This window comes from Buteo buteo, chromosome 16 (genome assembly GCF_964188355.1).
Source record: "Buteo buteo chromosome 16, bButBut1.hap1.1, whole genome shotgun sequence".
In the NCBI taxonomy this organism is placed as follows: domain Eukaryota; kingdom Metazoa; phylum Chordata; class Aves; order Accipitriformes; family Accipitridae; genus Buteo; species Buteo buteo.
The window spans coordinates 21075913-21093494 of record NC_134186.1 but is presented as its reverse complement, the minus strand read 5'-3'; the positions used below and the strand labels follow the sequence as shown (position 1 = coordinate 21093494).

The following is a 17582-nucleotide window of genomic DNA, read 5'->3' as shown; positions in this document are numbered from 1 at the left end:
ACCATTAAGTACAAAGCAATATGATACTTGAATTTGAATCTTTAAACAGTTTACAAACACGTATTTATTCATCCCAGAAAAAAGCTGGTGGTAGTTAATTATTAGCTGTGTCTTCTAAATGAGGAATTAGTAGGCCACTCAAAGCATTGATATTAAGGCAAGATCTGGATTTCAAGAGTTCTTGTGAAAAATCACATCTCTCTCCATAACTGATAAAGTTGGCGACCTAATTATTAGAAGCAACCTTGGAAAAACATCTGAGTTATGAGTTGCCTAAATGTTCACATTCTTATCTCCGGACAGCTGCTGGTTCAAGGCAGCCGTGAAAGATTCAAATTTAATTAAGGCTTTTCACAATTCTGAATACGTCTTGCTCATAGTGAATATGTCTGTTAAATATTATGTTCTTTTTGGACACAGTAAGCTGTAGTTTTACATACAGAAAGTAGGTTAAGAAATTTGCAAGGGATATTGGCTCTAAGCACAATAGTTCTAACAGAGATATTTTATTTGAAATGCAAATTTCAGCTTGGGATTTATAGGGTAAAGCTAGCTGAGCAAAATAAATTTAGAGCATTCAGACCAGTTCACTCTGTCTGCACTTCCTGGAAGATCTTATTACTTAGGTAATTATAACAAACAGGGTTGCAATATCTTTGTGGGCTGGGCTCTAAATTAGTATGAGCGTGTGCCTTAGAAGGGATGATAATAATTTAGACTTACATCTGCTTAACAGTAAAACTTTGGCTATTAATAGTGAGCAATTTTTACTGATCAGGCGAAAAAGTAAATTCTTTTCTTCATAAGGACCTGAAAAGGTGAGTAGATGGGTTCTTGTATTTTGCTGGTATATAAATTGGTCTAATAAATCCTGAAGGTTTGAATTTGCTAATATTAAAGCTTGTACTGTAATGTTAGAGATAGTTTTTGTTCAGTCCTTACCAAAGCTGAAATAACTTATTTTTCAAAATATATGTATATTTTTATATAGGTAGATAAGTCATGGTGTTCTGCATCTGTTGATGTCATTCAGGAATGAAAACCATAAAAGGAATTGCAATTAAAATACCAGCAAATAGATGGATCCTGTTTGATGCACTTGGCATGCCTTGGGATTGATACAGGTGTCTTGTTATTTAGTTATAATAAAAAAAATAATCCACAATTGCAGATATTTCTATAGAACTAGATCAGAAATGGTAACTGAAAGCATATGAGAGCTAACAAGCTCTTTTCACAATATTGCTCAGAACAGTCAAACTGTAAGAAGGGAGTGTCTGGGAAAGTAAGACTTGCCTGAAGCACAAGCAACAGGTCTGTCTAGAAAAAGATGTCAAGCAAGTAATATTACATTATTGCTCTGGAGCAAAGAACATTGCTTTTATTAATAAATCATTGTTTGATCAGCAGGTTTTACTCTAGCTTAATGCAGTTAAGCAGCAAATACACTGTGGATACAGGCAGACTGTGGAGGCTGGGAGGAGATAGAAGACTTAGTTCTGGTGATATTTTCAGCAAAACTTCATGGTTTGTGCCACGGTCTTGACTGAAGGTTTTTGTATAAGTAAAATTTCAAGTTTGTAATGTAATGTATCAGCTTTTTCTGTACCTTTTTCACTACAGATGGTCAAATACTATATTTGATGTTTGGAAGAAATGGTAGTTCTGCATTTTTAGTTAATAACTTCTGTGTATTGCTCTAGCCGCTTTAAGCACGCGGAGCAGTAGCTTACAGCACAAATAAGAGCATGCAGTGCAGTGTAGCAATAGAAACTCTATGCTATGTTTAGTATTTTTCACTCTTTTTCTCCCTTCTAATTTTGAGCCAGTCTCCTGTCCTGATTTACCAACACAACTGGTGGCCATAGATTTCTGGGGGAATGGCTGGTAGCCACATCCAGCAAGGTAGCCTAGGTGCCTCTTTGGCAGCTGCTTACTGTAGGTGGATTTCCTTTCACTGAGGTGATTATTACCGATGTTATGGTTGCTTTGAACTAGGGGAAATATTGCAAGGAAAAAGGCTTATTGCAGTTGAGAATCAGGTATCTCTAAAGTATTTAGTGAATCTACTAAGCTACTGGCAGGTAGATGTGACAACAGTAGATGGAAATCTACCAAAACCAACAAATTGGCAACAGAATCAGAGACAGTGTCTGTAACGTTCACATGTGTAAGCATTCTGAAATTTTAAGTTCATATCAGCTGATTTAATGACTTTCCAGATTATTCTGAGCACAATTTGTGTTATTTCCAATACCATTAAATGAAATGTTTGAGTCGGATGCATTTTGGTGAAATTCAGTTACATTTAGCATTGTTCATACTCAAGTTATTAATTTGATAAAAATGGAGAGACCAAAACCCACCATTCATTTACATTAATCTTTGCCTTGGGTGACACTAAAGATATTTCTTCCGTTTTCTGATAAGGCATTCTCATATTGCTCTTCAGATTAATTTGATCTGAAGTTAAATAATGGCTTACCCATTACAACAAGCTATAAATGGCAGAGCTCAAATTAGAGCGTAGTAGTTTCTGACTCTTAGTCCTGCATCTGTCCCTCTAGATAGTGGTGTTGTATACGTTGACTAGAATGGACATAGGACACACACATTACTGATAACACAGAGGTTATTAATAAATTAGCTTTCTTTGTGTATATTTCTCCAGCACCATGGAGAAAAGCCTATGTCTCAGGATTTTTAGTTTTTAAGAGAAGCAAATAATTTTGAATTGTTAGTAAAAATTTTCCATTGCACTGGGCTTATTACTGAGATTGAACTTTTCTTGTGATGCATTAATTTCGACTCGGCCTCAAGTGTACTTTTAGGGATTTTTTTTTTCTCTTTTTTTTTTTTTTTGATGGTCCCTCTGAAAAAAAAAAAAGAGTAAGCTTTTATTTTAAAGCTGACTTTATCCTCTGGCTGCTGATTCTACATTCTAGTGTTTAGGCAGGCTCCAACTGAGATAGTAAATGCGGGTGGTTTAGCTAAAAGTCATGCAATTGGTCATGGTGGCCAGTGTCTGAACTGTCACTGGATGAACACAGTACCAAAATATTTTCATCTATGTGAATTACCATTAGAGATTATTATAATATTTATTTAAATTCAGAATAGTTGAATTCTTAGCATAGGTAATTGCATGATAAGTACAGATTAGTGAAATTTCAGTGGCATTGGAATAATCAGCCCCACAAACATCTGACCATTGTTGATACACTTGTCTACAACCTGCATCATTTGAAGGATATCTCTAGCCATTGTCAGACAGGTGTCTTTTGTAGTGCTTAGAAAGCTGTCAAAATTGAACAGTTTTGAATTACAGATTTAAAAACTTGCTTTGTCAGAAGATTGAATGTGAGAAGACTGAATTGCACCCTTCATGGAAGAGAAATCAAAATTCTATGACCCTTCAAATTAGGCTTTTTCAGTGTTTTGAGTTGTGTGTTAGAGCACTGCAAAAATTATGTATAAGTACGATCCTTGTTCATCACTGTGTGGGCACTGATTTCATACTTTGGCGATGAAGTGATGTGCAAAAGGGCCTTATTTCAGAGAGAATTTTCTCACTGGCAGTGAAATGGACAGTGTAAATTTTTTTCGCCTTTGAAATGTCATCTGTTGACAATAATGACTGCTACTTGACTAAGAGTCCGGCAACACCAACTCACAAGTAGAGTCTAATTTTGGAACATTTTGTTTGTTATCCTTAATGTCAGATGGTAACATGAATGTCTTTAATCCTGTTTTAAAGAGGCAGCAGTAACTTCAGAAACTTCATAGCTGGGGCATTTTGGTTATTGGAACAGAAAGAACTCTGTTTTCAGTGTCATGAAAGAAGTGGTAGAAAGATTGAATAGGGATATAGAAAGGAGTAAAAATGATTTCGGAATTGTCTTTACTCTTAAAGCAGCAATCAAAAAGCAGAGCTCCTACAGAGTTCTGCTTATAGATTAAGCATGTTTTTCACCATGTGTTCATTCCTTCATTGAAACCTAGTCAACCATCTTTTTCCACACAGTGCAAAAGTTTGAAATGCACTGAACTTTGAATCTAGGAAACCACTGTTAAGGATGAGAGGTAGGGGAATCTCAAGCTTCTGGTATTTGAGATTGTTTGGTTTTGTTTCCATCTGCATTTTCTTATTTTAGTAAAATCTCTTAAAAAAAATAAATGAATTAACAGTGAATTAAAAAACTCAAATCCCAAGTTATCTATAAAGAATAGGAACAATTTTGTTAGTTTTCATATTACTAGGCTGTACTTTTGCTAGTGTGGACTTTTGCTTGTGTGGCTTAATTTATAATGTAACAGTGACATATATTTTTCTATCAGGTCTGGTTTAGTGTAATACACATGGTTTCATCTGTTTTTTCAGTAGGAAGTAAAGGTCTGAAGAAATCACAGATGATGGCTTCTGACGCTAGTCATATGCTGGAAGCAGCTTTGGAGCAGATGGATGACATCATTGCAGGTATAATAATGCTTTCTTTTACACCAAACTCTTTTTTGATTTAACTATATTTGTCTTTTTCCCTCCTGCAATTTTCCTGTTTGTTTTTTTTACTTATTATTCTCAATTTGTCAAGTTCTGCGACACGCAAATTTCTCTGGTTCAACTGTTATGTGAAGAAAATTTAAAGTAAAATAAAGGAAGAAAACCCGCAACTCCACCTCAGACATGTGAATATTGAAGCAAGAGTGATTTACTTTGCTCTAAGGCTATATGGTAGTATAAACACATCCTAATTCATGTGGTAACATTCCATATTGTATGTGTTAGTTTTTTATTTCAGTGTGTCTTTGAAAAAAGTTTTCACCAAGTCTTGTAGTTAGCTGGATGGTATATATATCTGTATTTTACACACAGACACATAGGTATACATAAATACATACATATATAAAAATATACACAATTTTATTTATGATATATATTTAAAATAGCTTAGCTATTAACTACCTTCATGGCCTAAGAGTTAGAATGTGTATCTTTTTGTTGACATTTAAATCCAGGAGTGGAGTTATGAATTTCTTTTTTACTCAGCTGTCCACTAGAAAGGTATATGATGCAAGACAGTATTTGCTGTCTTTTGGTGCTTTCATGGTAAGGCAATTAAAAAAATTTCTTTCAACATTACAGCATCCAAGAAGAGAAGTTAATTTCTGTGGTTAGAGCTCAGTAGCCTTGGGGTTTGTGCTTACACACCGTTCAGTATGAGCTTCTAAAAGAAGTATCTGGGTAGGGCCATGATCTCACTTGTGCACAATGGGAAAGCATTCACTAAAGCTTTAAAATTTAAACAGTGACACCCATGCTGTCCCTTCTTTTTTTTTTTTTCCCCCTAATGATGAAGTAGATGGCATCGGCCTCTGGTTGCTGCAATTTTGCTTCTTCCTGCTCTTCCTCCTGCTCTTCTAGTAAAGCTTTCTATCCAGAGACTAATATGGAGATTCCAATATCAGACTAGCTGTGATTAGGCAGGAAGTAATTATCCAGGAGTTTTAGTTTAAAGAATCTCTAGATTTTTTTTTTCCTCTCATCCACTTATGAATCTTCACTTTATTCTAAATGTGCAAGCTTTAACAGGCTGCTAAGATATACAGAAGTGTAAATGTGACTATGTGATAGATACAACTCCACAAATAACTTTTCACACCAATGGAACAAGTTCCAGGCAAATGGAATTGAGAATTTAGATACGTATTTCCTTCTCCCTTCTTTTTCTGAATGCAAAACTTTATTCAAACAAGATTTTAACCAACAGAAGTTAATTGGGAGTTTATTTCTTCAGCTCTTACAAAACATGTAAACAGATAGTCAGGGAAGCATTGGGCTTCCCTCAGATATGTAGAGAGAGAACAAGAAAAGCAAGTCCTAAACCATAATTCATAAACTAGGGAACTGAAATAATTTCTTAGCCATTGCAAACCTTGCGTTATCATACCGGCTAGTGCTATAAAAAAGCCAAAGTAACATAGAAGCCCATGTCCCTTTAATTATGCTATGGAACCTGTGCTCATAAATCATCTGCATGCATCTGGAAATTTTAACTCAATACCTCTGTTCTGTGATGATTTTACATAGCCGAGCACACATTGGTGATACGATGGATGCACTGATGATTCTGTTCTTCAGAAAAATCAAGAGAAAGAAAAATAGACATATTCTAGTTAAATTGATTTTCAGATTAGACACTTACTTTCTTCCAGGAATTGCCAGAGCTTTGTGGCATGTTTTCATTTGAAGGAAACGGTTAGCAAACTTGCCATGATTTTGAGGATTTTCATGCTTGTCATTCCATAGGATTTCATCTGCTTCAATCTTTTCTGTTAATAGATCATGCTTCCAACATATCTTAAATTGTCTGGTATCTCCTCTTATGAGCAATAAAAGACCATGTATTAAACAAACAGGTCTATCACCTTGCTTATCTGAGCAGTGCTATGTTTTTAGAAGAAATTTCAGTTTTACTTCAAGATGCCATTTCATATTCCCTTCAAAGAAATGTTGCAGACTTACAGGCTGTACGTTTTTTCCAGTGAGATGATAACGTTGCTACTCAGTAGTGTTTCCGTGAATGGAAGCTCTGAAAAAACGGTTGTTGTGAGGCTGGTTCTGGGTAAGACAGTAGGTGGGTAGTGTTGGGTATTTTTTCCATGGTATGGAAAGATAGCCTTGTAATATGTGGCGTAACTGATTAAATGGCAATATATGACTGCCTAAGAAAATCACATATTACTTCTAGTTTCATGCTAGAAAAATAATTGAGGTTGGAAGCCAGGTTTGATTTTTTTGTTTTTAACTTTCTTTTCCTTTTCCCCACTCCTTTTTCAGATTGTTTGTGCCCATAACATTTTAGGGTTTAACCTTGATAAAAAAAGGAATAGAGTTAAATTGTTCAGGCTTCCAAACAACATTGCTTTTACCCCACTCAGTTGCCATGATGGTGGAGACAGTGATACAGAGAAGCAAAGCAAATGATGGAAGAAATACTCTGTGTGAATCAGCAGGTTGCATGTCCCATTCACAGCTGTTTTGTAGTGGTGTTGGTATCCGAGCTCTGAAACAAAAAGATTCAGGCATGCTAGTGCTATGTAGAGTTTGTCTCCACAGTGCAGGGATAGATCACGAGCAAATTGGCAACATCTTCAAGAGAGTTGACTCTGTGGCTTCACATTACTTATAATTTTAGTCTAATGTCCACTGATGTTCAAAATAATATGGAAAACAGGCTTATAGGGGAATATAATGGGAAAAAAACCCCTAAGATATTTCCCAGACAATGCATGTCTTGAGTCTTATCAATGTTAATTGAATATTTCCCATATGATTTCAGAATTATATCTACCTGTACCAATAAAAATCATTTTGCTTTATTCTTTTACTTACTTTTTAGTTATAATATAAAGTAAAAGCTCAGTTGGGTGTGAAGGTTGTTTACCTGATTGATTGATTGATTGATTGATTATTTTCCATTACTAGAAATAGATAAGACATTTTAAGACAGGTTGAGTTAAGTCTGTTCTGGTTGTTCTCCTCTAGCTAGTGTTCTGTGGGTTCCAGAAATATTTCTTGAATATTCTGGTATGACTTAAGAACAAAATAGATCTGCTGGAGCTTATACTTGGATACAGTTATTATTCAAATTCTTCTCAAATTGAGGAACATAGTAATTATTCAAGCTTGATTCTAATTCAATCCAGTAAACTTCTGTATGCAATTTGGGCAGGGACTGGAAAACAGGGAATGTTCTCTTGTCCTGTGTGGTGAGAGAACAAATAAGGTAGGATGCTCCTTCAGAAGGAGAACGGGAGGACTATCATGAAACAAATCAGGACTGAGAGTCTTCTAACTGCAGATTTATATATATACCATATTATGCAAATATTGGACAAATCATCTGTGCAAATGTAGCTGCTCTTAGAGTAGACTGGAAACAGCAAAAAGCAACTGTTCAGAGCTTGTGCTTTCAGTTCACTGTATCCAGATTCCGTGGATATCTCACAGCAGCACTGGATTCAAAGACTAAGGCTGAACTTCATTACTGTTGGAAACTTATGTAGCTGATGAAAAAGATGTTTCATTTGGAATGAGGCCTGAGTGGGTACTAGAAGAGGTATGCTCTTCTCTTGGCCTCAGAAATCTTTGCTTTAGGCACAAAATAAGCATTAATCACTATTTTAGAGAAGTGAGAAGTCCAGAGATGTGTAACTTGCATTGGTTAATTTTTGAAGCTTGAGTAGATGTGTATATATATACATGCAAAACCAGCATTCTCTCTGTTTGATGATAAAACAGTCCTGACTTCTTTTATTAGCTGTAGTTATTAAAATATTAGATTGTGGTCTTGTCCTTTAAGGTAAGAACTGGGCATGCAAATACATATTACAAATATTTATGGATTTGCAGTCCTACTTTTAGCCTTCTAATTTTAAAAGCGTTGTCCCTTACTCCAAATGTTAACATAGCTCATACATGATTCTGATTAATCCAGATAAAAAGTCTCACTGTAGACTGTGCATCTCAGTGCAATACAAAATGTATTAGTGTTTAGAGTGCATGAGGGTAGGATTGTAAAGCAAGATTAACAAATTGAATTTCATTGGGCTTGATCAAATTTGACAGATAGGTCAGTGTTCTCAAGTCTTTTATGCTTCAGTACATCTGTACTGATAACCCACCCTCATAGCTATATAAATTAGGCATGCTAAATGATTAGCCTGATTTGACTAAAATAGCAAAAAGGGCTAATGTGATTGTCAATGAACATGACTTACCCATTAGCTAGAATGACTTGCACTCCAAACAGAGGCTTTCTCTAAAGAAAGTGCCCGTATGTCAGGTCTGTCTACACATTCTTTATTTGAGGTGAATGACTTTGGCATTGCTTCCTTCTGAGGTTTGAGCAAGTCATTACTTTCCCTTTTATTCAGCTTGTACCCATTTATTAAAATGGGTTTCTTTATAGGACTATGGATTTTGATTATTTTTTCTTTGCAATATATCCTAATGAATTAAAATTTTTATTTTATTTTATATCAAACTGCTTCTCTCTGTCAACAATCTGGAAATCCATTATCTCCTTTTGTGAATAATGACCATAATTGTAAGATCTAAAAACTCCTGTCACAATATTATAGGCTGCAGCTCAAGTCTCTTCAAATTCACCAAGTAATCAGTGTAATTATTGAATTTCCTTTTAACCAGAGCTCCTGCAATTATTGCTTACTGAAAAATAATGAGAAAGTTAAATGTGTTATCACATGGGTGTGTACTGATATTTCAGTATTAGTACTGAAAGATTAAAAAATATAAATAATTAAAAATTTTGTCAAGACGTTGTCCAAGAAGTATGCATGTTTAAATTCTCTTCTCTCGAGGTGGCAGAACACTTGTGTTCAGTTCACAACACAGCTTTGGCTGTGTGGTACAAACCCAACCACTTCCCACACCCTTGCTGAAAAAGGAGCCTTTAGAGGAAATTATACTTAAGAGATGAACAAGATTTTAGTTCAAGTTTAATATATTTCCCTCATAGGATCTATTTGCCAGAATTTGAAGGAGGACCTGTTGGGGGGGGGGGGGGGGGGGTGTTCTTCTTTTTTTCTTTTATTGTTCTGCCCCATTGTAATTTTACTGTGAAAAGAATTGAGTTCAAGTTCCAGAGCTACGCTATGTTCCTGGATGTGTTAGATTACTAAATCACCTCTAGTTAAGTGATTAGAACTGGGATTAAAAATGCAAGACCGGTCAAAAAATACTAACACTCTCATTTGAACCCCTTTGGATGAATTTTAGGTTTTGTGGAATAAGGTTTTCGCTGAGTTCCTACATAAATAATAGGAAATCAAAATTTTTCCTAGTGACCTCATCCTCTAACCATGAATAGTCATATTACATTATCACAGGATTCATTCAGCATGCAAGGACTAGTCTCACAGCACTTTAAGTGAAGAAGATAGACAACTCTGTTCTGCTTCATAAGGGACTGAAATTGTCCAGACCAGACAGAGAGCAATTAATCCTATTTTTTGTAGTGTGTGCTGGGGCGTGGGGTGGGTCTTATTTGACATACATGCTGGATGACATGCAGCTGATGGGCAGTACAAGCCTCTTGTGATTGTTTAGAATGACTAGAGAATAGCTTCTATTTTTTCTTTTCAATTTGTACACTTCCAGATGGCTTTATATTTTTATCACTTATGTCCTATTCAAGGCTCACAGTATTTTCAAATTCACAATTTAGTTTCTATAGTAAAGGTGTATAGCTTTTTATCATTTTAATACAGAGATCTTTGTAGAATTTCATTTTGGAACACTGAACTGGCACAGACTATAGTTGAAATTATGATGAGGGAGTAGAATAATTTAAATAATGAGCAATTTCTTTCATTATAGATCAGAGTAATTGAACAGCAACAGCTGCAGTGGTTTTCTTGTATTTTCTAAATAAATTGTAATTGTGTTAATAGGCTGTGCTTCAGTTATGATTAGTGTATTTCCTTTTTATTTTCTGTTCTTTTTCAACCAATAATTTTGGCTTTTTTCTGAACTTCCTGTCATAACAGTTACAGAAAATTATGTATCAAGAATATTGTGAGGGGAAAAAAAGATAAAAATGGTGACCTTTAATCATCCTGGATATTAAAGGGGAAAATATAAAAACCTAACACAAATATTTAGAGTTTCTAATTTGTAGTTCAACATTTATAACACTTCTTATAGCTTGTTAGGTACTGACATTTAGCTTCAGATACTTGACTTTGGAAAAGCTATTGAGTTAATTCCTTAGGTGTTGTCAACAATAACAGATTTATAACAATTTAAAACCTTTTAAAACTTTAAAAATATAGCAATTCACTGTCTTTCTGTTTATTTAATCTATAATTTTTCACGTCAGCTATCATCTTTCTCTTAGGTTTGTTAACAACATCTAAGACATGGTCTCACAAACTCCGCACACTTGAATAACCATTACAGCCTTTCGATACTATATTTTGTAGGGGCTTTGCACATGCTATAGCTTTCAAGTTAAGACCTTGCATAACTGTTCAAATGCAGTTTTAATCTGTGTTTTAAAAGCATGTGAAAATCATGGCAACTTGCATGTTGATTGCGCGTGTGCAGCGTTGTCTACTCATTCCTTACCCAGGGTTGCCAGAGCAACCTGGAGTTTGGAATTTCCTCAATTTTGAGTGCTTAACCTTGCAAGAGGTCATTATAGCTCTTTGGGCTCCTGTCCCAAAACATGCTTCCCATAGTCTCACTATCCTAAGCATATTTTCTCACTGATAGTGGGGGTCTGAGCACAAGATAGAAAGTGAAGGCTCTGAATCTTGTTTGTAGTACTGACGGATTCCCTCTATAAACGGGTCAGTACTACAGAATCTTATGGAGCTGAAAGCATTGAGAACTTGTTTTCTATAAACACTTAATGATCTTTTACAAAAATAGATGTTTAAAATTGTTTTGTATAAGACAAAATTGTCCTTTGAAGGTCCTAGTCAAACAGTGATTTAGTGATCAAGTCAGTCTTCAGCCTCCCTTGCATGTGTTCCTGTCTTTCCAGCAAAACAACAAAATTAGAAGTTTTCTTGAAAGTAAGAGTTAAAACTAATTAAAAATGGAGAAATCTTTACAACTGAAATATGCTACTTTAAAGTCTTTATCTCTGACTATAGATAAACAGTTCTGTAAGTATAAAACAACAAAAATACTGTCATGACCTGGACACCTACATCAACTCACCAGAAATGCAGTACTGCATTGTGTTTATGCAAAACAAAATCCATACTTCATAGGTATTTGTATTAAGTTTTGAAAAAGGATTGAAAAGAAACAGAAATGTAAATAACTGCAGATACAATATGTAGCAAAGAAAGGCAGTTAAACCATGATGGCCATAACCCCATAGGATTGAAAATCTGAGAGACAACGGTTCTTTTGTGGTTTATATGATGTGATCTGCTTTTCAGTACATGAGTCACTCAGTTGTTTAACAGGCTAGTGAATAGATTTCCAAGATTTAAATTTAAACAAGTTTTATCAAAGGTGGGACTTCTTTAAATTCAAAATCATAGCTTCTCAACTTCCTACTTTAGGGCAATGAAATTGATTTGAAAGAGTTTTTAAAAATCAAAATAGTGTAATTTTTATGAAACAAGATGCCTTTATTTCCTCACAAAAATGGAACGTTCTTATTTTCCCTATGCTTTCAGAGATTCATTTTTTTCATGAAACAGTATTCATGTTACCAATAGCTTACTACTGCTTACTACAAACAATTATGAATTTTGTACTAAAAAGATGTATTTTTTGTCTGACAACACTTTTAATTAGACTGCTGGTTTCACTGGCCCTAAATACACGTATTTTTCTGTGTAAATACGGGAAAAAAAGAGAGAGAAAATTGGTGCAAGTATTTGTTCTTCTTTGTCTTTAATAAAATGTGTTGATCCTGGTTTTTCCTGTGTGATGGAGGCTCGGCCTCAAATCTCCATCATAGCTGCATAATCCATCTTCCTGGCTGCTTAGCTTGTGTTTCTGGCTAGGAGAGATCTTTTTGTTGTAGTTGTGTATACAGTACCTAATGTGCTGCACATCACAGCTTGGAGTCTATAAGCATGTAAAAGGAAAAAGGTTGAGTAATTACATAGATAATTTGCATAAGAAATTATAGACAGTTCTTGAAAATTGTCTCAAGGATTCCACATGTGGTTGTAAATAAAGCTCAGTTGAAAATCATCCGAGCTGCATGAAACTTGCATCTAAATGTGGTCATTAATGTTTCTAGGCTTGGAATTTTTTTCCTAGGGCTTCCTGCTAATCCAGCTTAACAGTTACTGTTCTCTGTAGTTAAAGATCTAAAAGCAGAGATTTGACGAGAAGCTAATATGAGCTATGATTCAAAACACACCATTTGTGATGTATTTTACATTACAGTATTAGAAGAAAGGATTTTGTGAGCTACCTCTTCACTCCTTTGACAGAAGGCTTAGGAACGAGGAGGCTGAATTATGTCCCATCCAGACCTTACTACTAGTTTACATAAATTCACGTTTTCAAGGCTATCTTCATGAGAAAAAGAGACTTGTGCTTCAAAGAAAATTACACTTTGTAATCTTGAAGGAGAGAGGAAGAACTTGGACACCCTATATACTCGTTGAGTAAAAACTCAGGTAAAAAAAAAAAGTTCTTTAGCAGTGTAATGATTGACTGAAAGGCCAGAGAAAATGTATGCTTATAATTTCATTCTAACCACTGTTGGTCAGATATCAAAACTGTTACCCTTGAGTATTTTGGCTTTATAGAAAGTCATCCTTACCCCAGCATAGAAGTAGCTTTTGGGTTTTATTGTGGGGCTTTTGTTGTTTTTTTCTGTTTTCTTGACTAAAGGAATCAGCAGTTTTAAGAAAATCTCTTTTTAACCACTGATGGTTGAGTTATGTATTACTAGGATTTTTTTCTAAAACTCAACCAGTTTTAGAGTGAAAGACTGAGATCATAAGGATGAATGCAGGGGATCAGAAGTTAAGATGTAAGGAAAAGTGAGAGATCAGAAACTGTATCTACTGCTAAGAGTGATGAAAGTTGGGTGATGGATGAATGTATACAATGTAAGCTGAGGAGAGTGGATTTTCAAACTAGCAAGGCTTTCTGCTTCTTTCTTTATTTCTGCTTAGTAACTTATTTTTGCAAGCCACCAGTAGTGCTGTTTTTTCAATAGGTTATGTATTTGCCCAAAAGGAACGTTTCTTTGAAGCCATTCAGCTAATTGCAAGGAACTTTGAACTAAAAATGTGCTTGCATGGTTAGGGTGTAGGAAATGTGTAACTTAAAGGTTGTTTTCCTTTTTTTATTACTTTTGTTATTCTTTCTACCATACATATACTGTGCAGCAACATTTAACCTCCTTCATACACTGTATGTGGAAGCCAGAATTGAGCTGCTTGGAATGTCTGAGTTCCAATACTTTTTCTTCCCTTTCTTTCTTTCCTGCTCCCCTAAGGTGGACATTTATGATGATTAATTGTGTTCCAGTAGTACACTAGGAAACCATGGTGTTGAATATTATATAAACATAATGACAAAAGATTCCCCTGTGTCCTGTTTACCCCTGGAAAAAATGAGGCACAGGAAGACTGTGACTTGTTCAAGGCTATACAAAATGAGTCTTTTTGCAAGAGTTCAGAACTGCACTCATTTTTCCTGAGTATCTATAAAATTCTTATGCTTGGACCACATTCTTCCCCACTTCAGCTATCTATATTAATTGCTGTTAATGGTATTGTGTATTGGTAACACTGTGGCATCTCTTTTTTTGCATGAGTCTGCAAGGAGATCCAAATTCTTACTGTCTGGTGCTAAAACTTAATGTGCTTTGCAGCATGATGATATAAAGGTTTAAACTAATGCAAAGAAATATAATTATTTACTCCTACGCACTTTTACTTCTGTTTCTTCAGGGTGTGTTCTTGTCCTTCTGGTGAGCAATATATATCCTACTTAATACGAAACTACATGGAAAGCAAATAAGAGAAGCAAGCCTGTGATTCTTTTGAATTTAAGCAGTAAAACAGGAAGCTTTCTGAATTAAAATGCTGAGTTGAACTCTCCATTTCTGCATTTCTTTACCTAGTATAAAGTACATTAGTTGTTGTGTTCAGAGGAATCTTCATTTTCCATTTCAGCTGGGAGAATAAAAGATGCTACAGTAGCAAACCAGTTTAAAAATTATTTCACAAAAGAGTGTATGCATGTATTTGATGGGGAGGTGTGAAAGGTCGTTCTCTTAGTGATGCACTTGAGATCTGTGGGTAGCTCCTGTTCCAGACAAGGAGAACTACTCATGGGAGGGCCTTCTAACTTTTATTGAGTACTCTGGCCCCTACGCAGCAAAGCAAAGCACTTCTAAGTCCTTGCTTAATATTTGTGATCCCAGTGACTTGAAGCTAGTGGAATTTTGATTGCTGAAAGCTAGAATCTTCAGCACATCTCAGAATTATGCCCTGTATTCTTGGCATGATAAGGATACAGATATGGTTTGGGGTTTTGTTTGTCTTTCTGATGGTGTCAAACACAGGTACGTTCTTGTCTCACCAGTGCCTGCTTTTTGAAGTCTAAATACAAATCTTGAATAGTACTGATAGATATATCTATATTAATAATTTATTTCATGGATAATAACCTCAGTTGAAAGATTTAAAATTATGAATGAAATTGAGCCTTTCAATCTCTACTTCCTTCATTTAACTTTAGTTGCTATTAATCGAAGAGATGTTTTTCCTTTCAAGGTTTAATGGAACTCATGCATATAAGAATTTACAGACAGTTCACTTGTAAGATCATTATATCTTTATTCATATAAGCAAAAAAATATTGTGCTGTCTGTTTACTATTATTAGCTAAGAAAATTTTGAAGTATCTTTATTGTCTTCTGCAGTTTAAAATCCTGTACTATTTGTGCTCAAAATGAATTCCAGTCATAGGTATGGGGTAAGTTGTAAGATATACCAGCTTTTGTGCGTTGTTAGGTAGTTCAGGGAACACGTGTTTGCCATAAGGATGTCTGATGATTTTCATTTGTTGCATCTTTTTTTATTAGCAATGAATAGAAAAATATTTCCTTCTTCTGGCTTCTTTTTTTATTGCTCATTTCATGCAAACTTAAATGGAGGAAAACTTGAGGCAGGAAAGGGAATAGTAAGAAAAAAACCTGAAAATTCTTAAATTGACTTTGTCTCAATCACTACACGTCAAACTGATGTTCCTTCCCAGTAAAAACACATTACCACCTTCCAAATGTCCCTATACAGGACATGACTGTCCTCAAGACCCACCTTAGATTACATCTATGGAAACTTGGCATATGTGCCTTACACATGGACCCAGTTCTTGAGAGTACTGAGAAATTATGACCTTCCACTGCTGTATAAAATGCGAGACTTTGAGGATGCTTAGAATTTTGGCAGTCTGAACAGTCAGCTGAAGAGCTTGGAATAACTGAAGCATACATATGGAATATACCCAGTCTCAGGAAATCATGTAACGTATAATTCCTGGCTGGCGCTGGCTGTGCTCCAATGCTTGAAAATTTTTACCTTTATAGAACTGAGTTTCTTAAGGGTGACAGTTCTTTCATTTGCCAAGATTAAAGAGTGTGTGTGTGTATGGGGTTTTTTTCCTAGTGTTTTGATAGAGGCAAGTCAAATAAAGGCGTGCCAAAATGTCTGTATTTCACTGTCATTGAATTTTCCTACAGAATTTAAAATTATTTTTCTGTAGAAGGTAAGTGTTACCAGTAACGTTGTAGCCATGATTATCTAAGGATGGGGGCAAGATGTGATATGTAGTGAGGCATTTAGACTGGTGAGGGAAGATGTCACCAATACTCTCCTCAAGAAAGTTAGTGGTATGTATGGTATGGCTGTATAAACTACCTAGTATAATTAACTGAACTCGTGAACAACTTTTTTAAATCTATATTTATCTTAAAGATTATGGCTTTTATTTCATACCTGAAGTATTGGTTGTGGGCCTGAAAGTTTGTGTGGTTTTGTTTGGATTGTGTGGTATTTGTTTTTTTCTCTCTTGTCTGTATATAAAAAGTATTCATATAAATAACATGAAAAATACTCTTGCAGAATGCTCCATTAAGTTTTTCCCATTCCGTATCTATTTTAAATTGTCAGTTCATTGAAGGGGTAGTTAACGAAGCTGATTATGAAATAACTTTGGAACCTGTCTGCTTTTCTAGTGTGAAAAGTGCTTGCTAAGCAAAAAGATAGAAAAAATTAGCATGGAGTTTTCCAAAAGAAAGAGTGAGAAACTAGTTTAAAAGTGCTAATGTCACAATAACCAAGGAAGCCATATCTTTAAAAGTGGCATCCATGCTACTTAAGAAGACAATGCCAGATTTCAGTTAGTGTGTGTGTAGTCAGCCACTCCAGCTGAATGAAAAGATTTAAGAGGTTACATGATCCAAATGGCTCTTACACAATTTGGAAATCTGCTATTTTTAGTTGCTAGAGTTTAATATTAATCTGCATTAGGAAGTACATAAACAGAAACAACTATAAATAGCTGAGAGTATAGAAATACACAAGAAAATATGTTCTAGTGGTTAGAATACTCAAATCCAGCAAAACAGCTAGTTGATCCTCTCCTTGAAAGGAAACAATTCAGGAAGACAAGGTTGATATATGAGGTGAAGTTGACCTCGTGTAGCAGTCTTTGTAGCACCGGATATTGAAGAAACTTTATCTTGGACATGGTCTTAGCCAGAAATTAAGATGAGATCTCACACTTGAGGTATTAAAATAAACTCCATAAGTAGCAGAAGTCAACAGGACTAAACAGAAAATATTATGAGTTTGAAAAGAGGTTAAGACTCTACCAAATACTCCAGTAGTGAAAAGTGTTGCTTTAAAAAAAAAAAAAATCCCTACTACTGAGCCTTGCAAAAACTTCAGAAATTTCTAGAGATGGCTTTGCATTCTTTAAAACAGTCAAACAAAAAGCCACATATATTGTACAGTAGAATTCAAACCACACAATTTTTTGCAAAGATATTTGATCT

The 17582-nt window shown here is 35.0% G+C and overlaps 1 protein-coding gene across 16 annotated transcripts in view; it reads left to right on the top strand.

Moving 5' to 3' along the window:
• PPFIBP2 (PPFIA binding protein 2) overlaps positions 1-17582 on the top strand; it is a 112514-nt gene that overhangs the window by 20679 nt on the left and 74253 nt on the right. For 10 of the 16 annotated variants that reach the window (XR_012653183.1, XM_075048148.1, XM_075048150.1 and 7 more), the window contains exon 2: positions 4382-4477. Coding sequence is in view for 13 of the 16 variants with exons in the window: in XM_075048148.1 (XP_074904249.1) it covers positions 4411-4477 (67 nt within the window). In the remaining 3 variants the exon portion in view is untranslated. Of the gene's footprint in view, positions 1-660; positions 819-1511; positions 1528-4381; positions 4478-12946; positions 13183-17582 lie in introns of those variants that run through there. The other 6 variants (XM_075048161.1, XM_075048160.1, XM_075048152.1 and 3 more) reach the window with 4 other exon arrangements.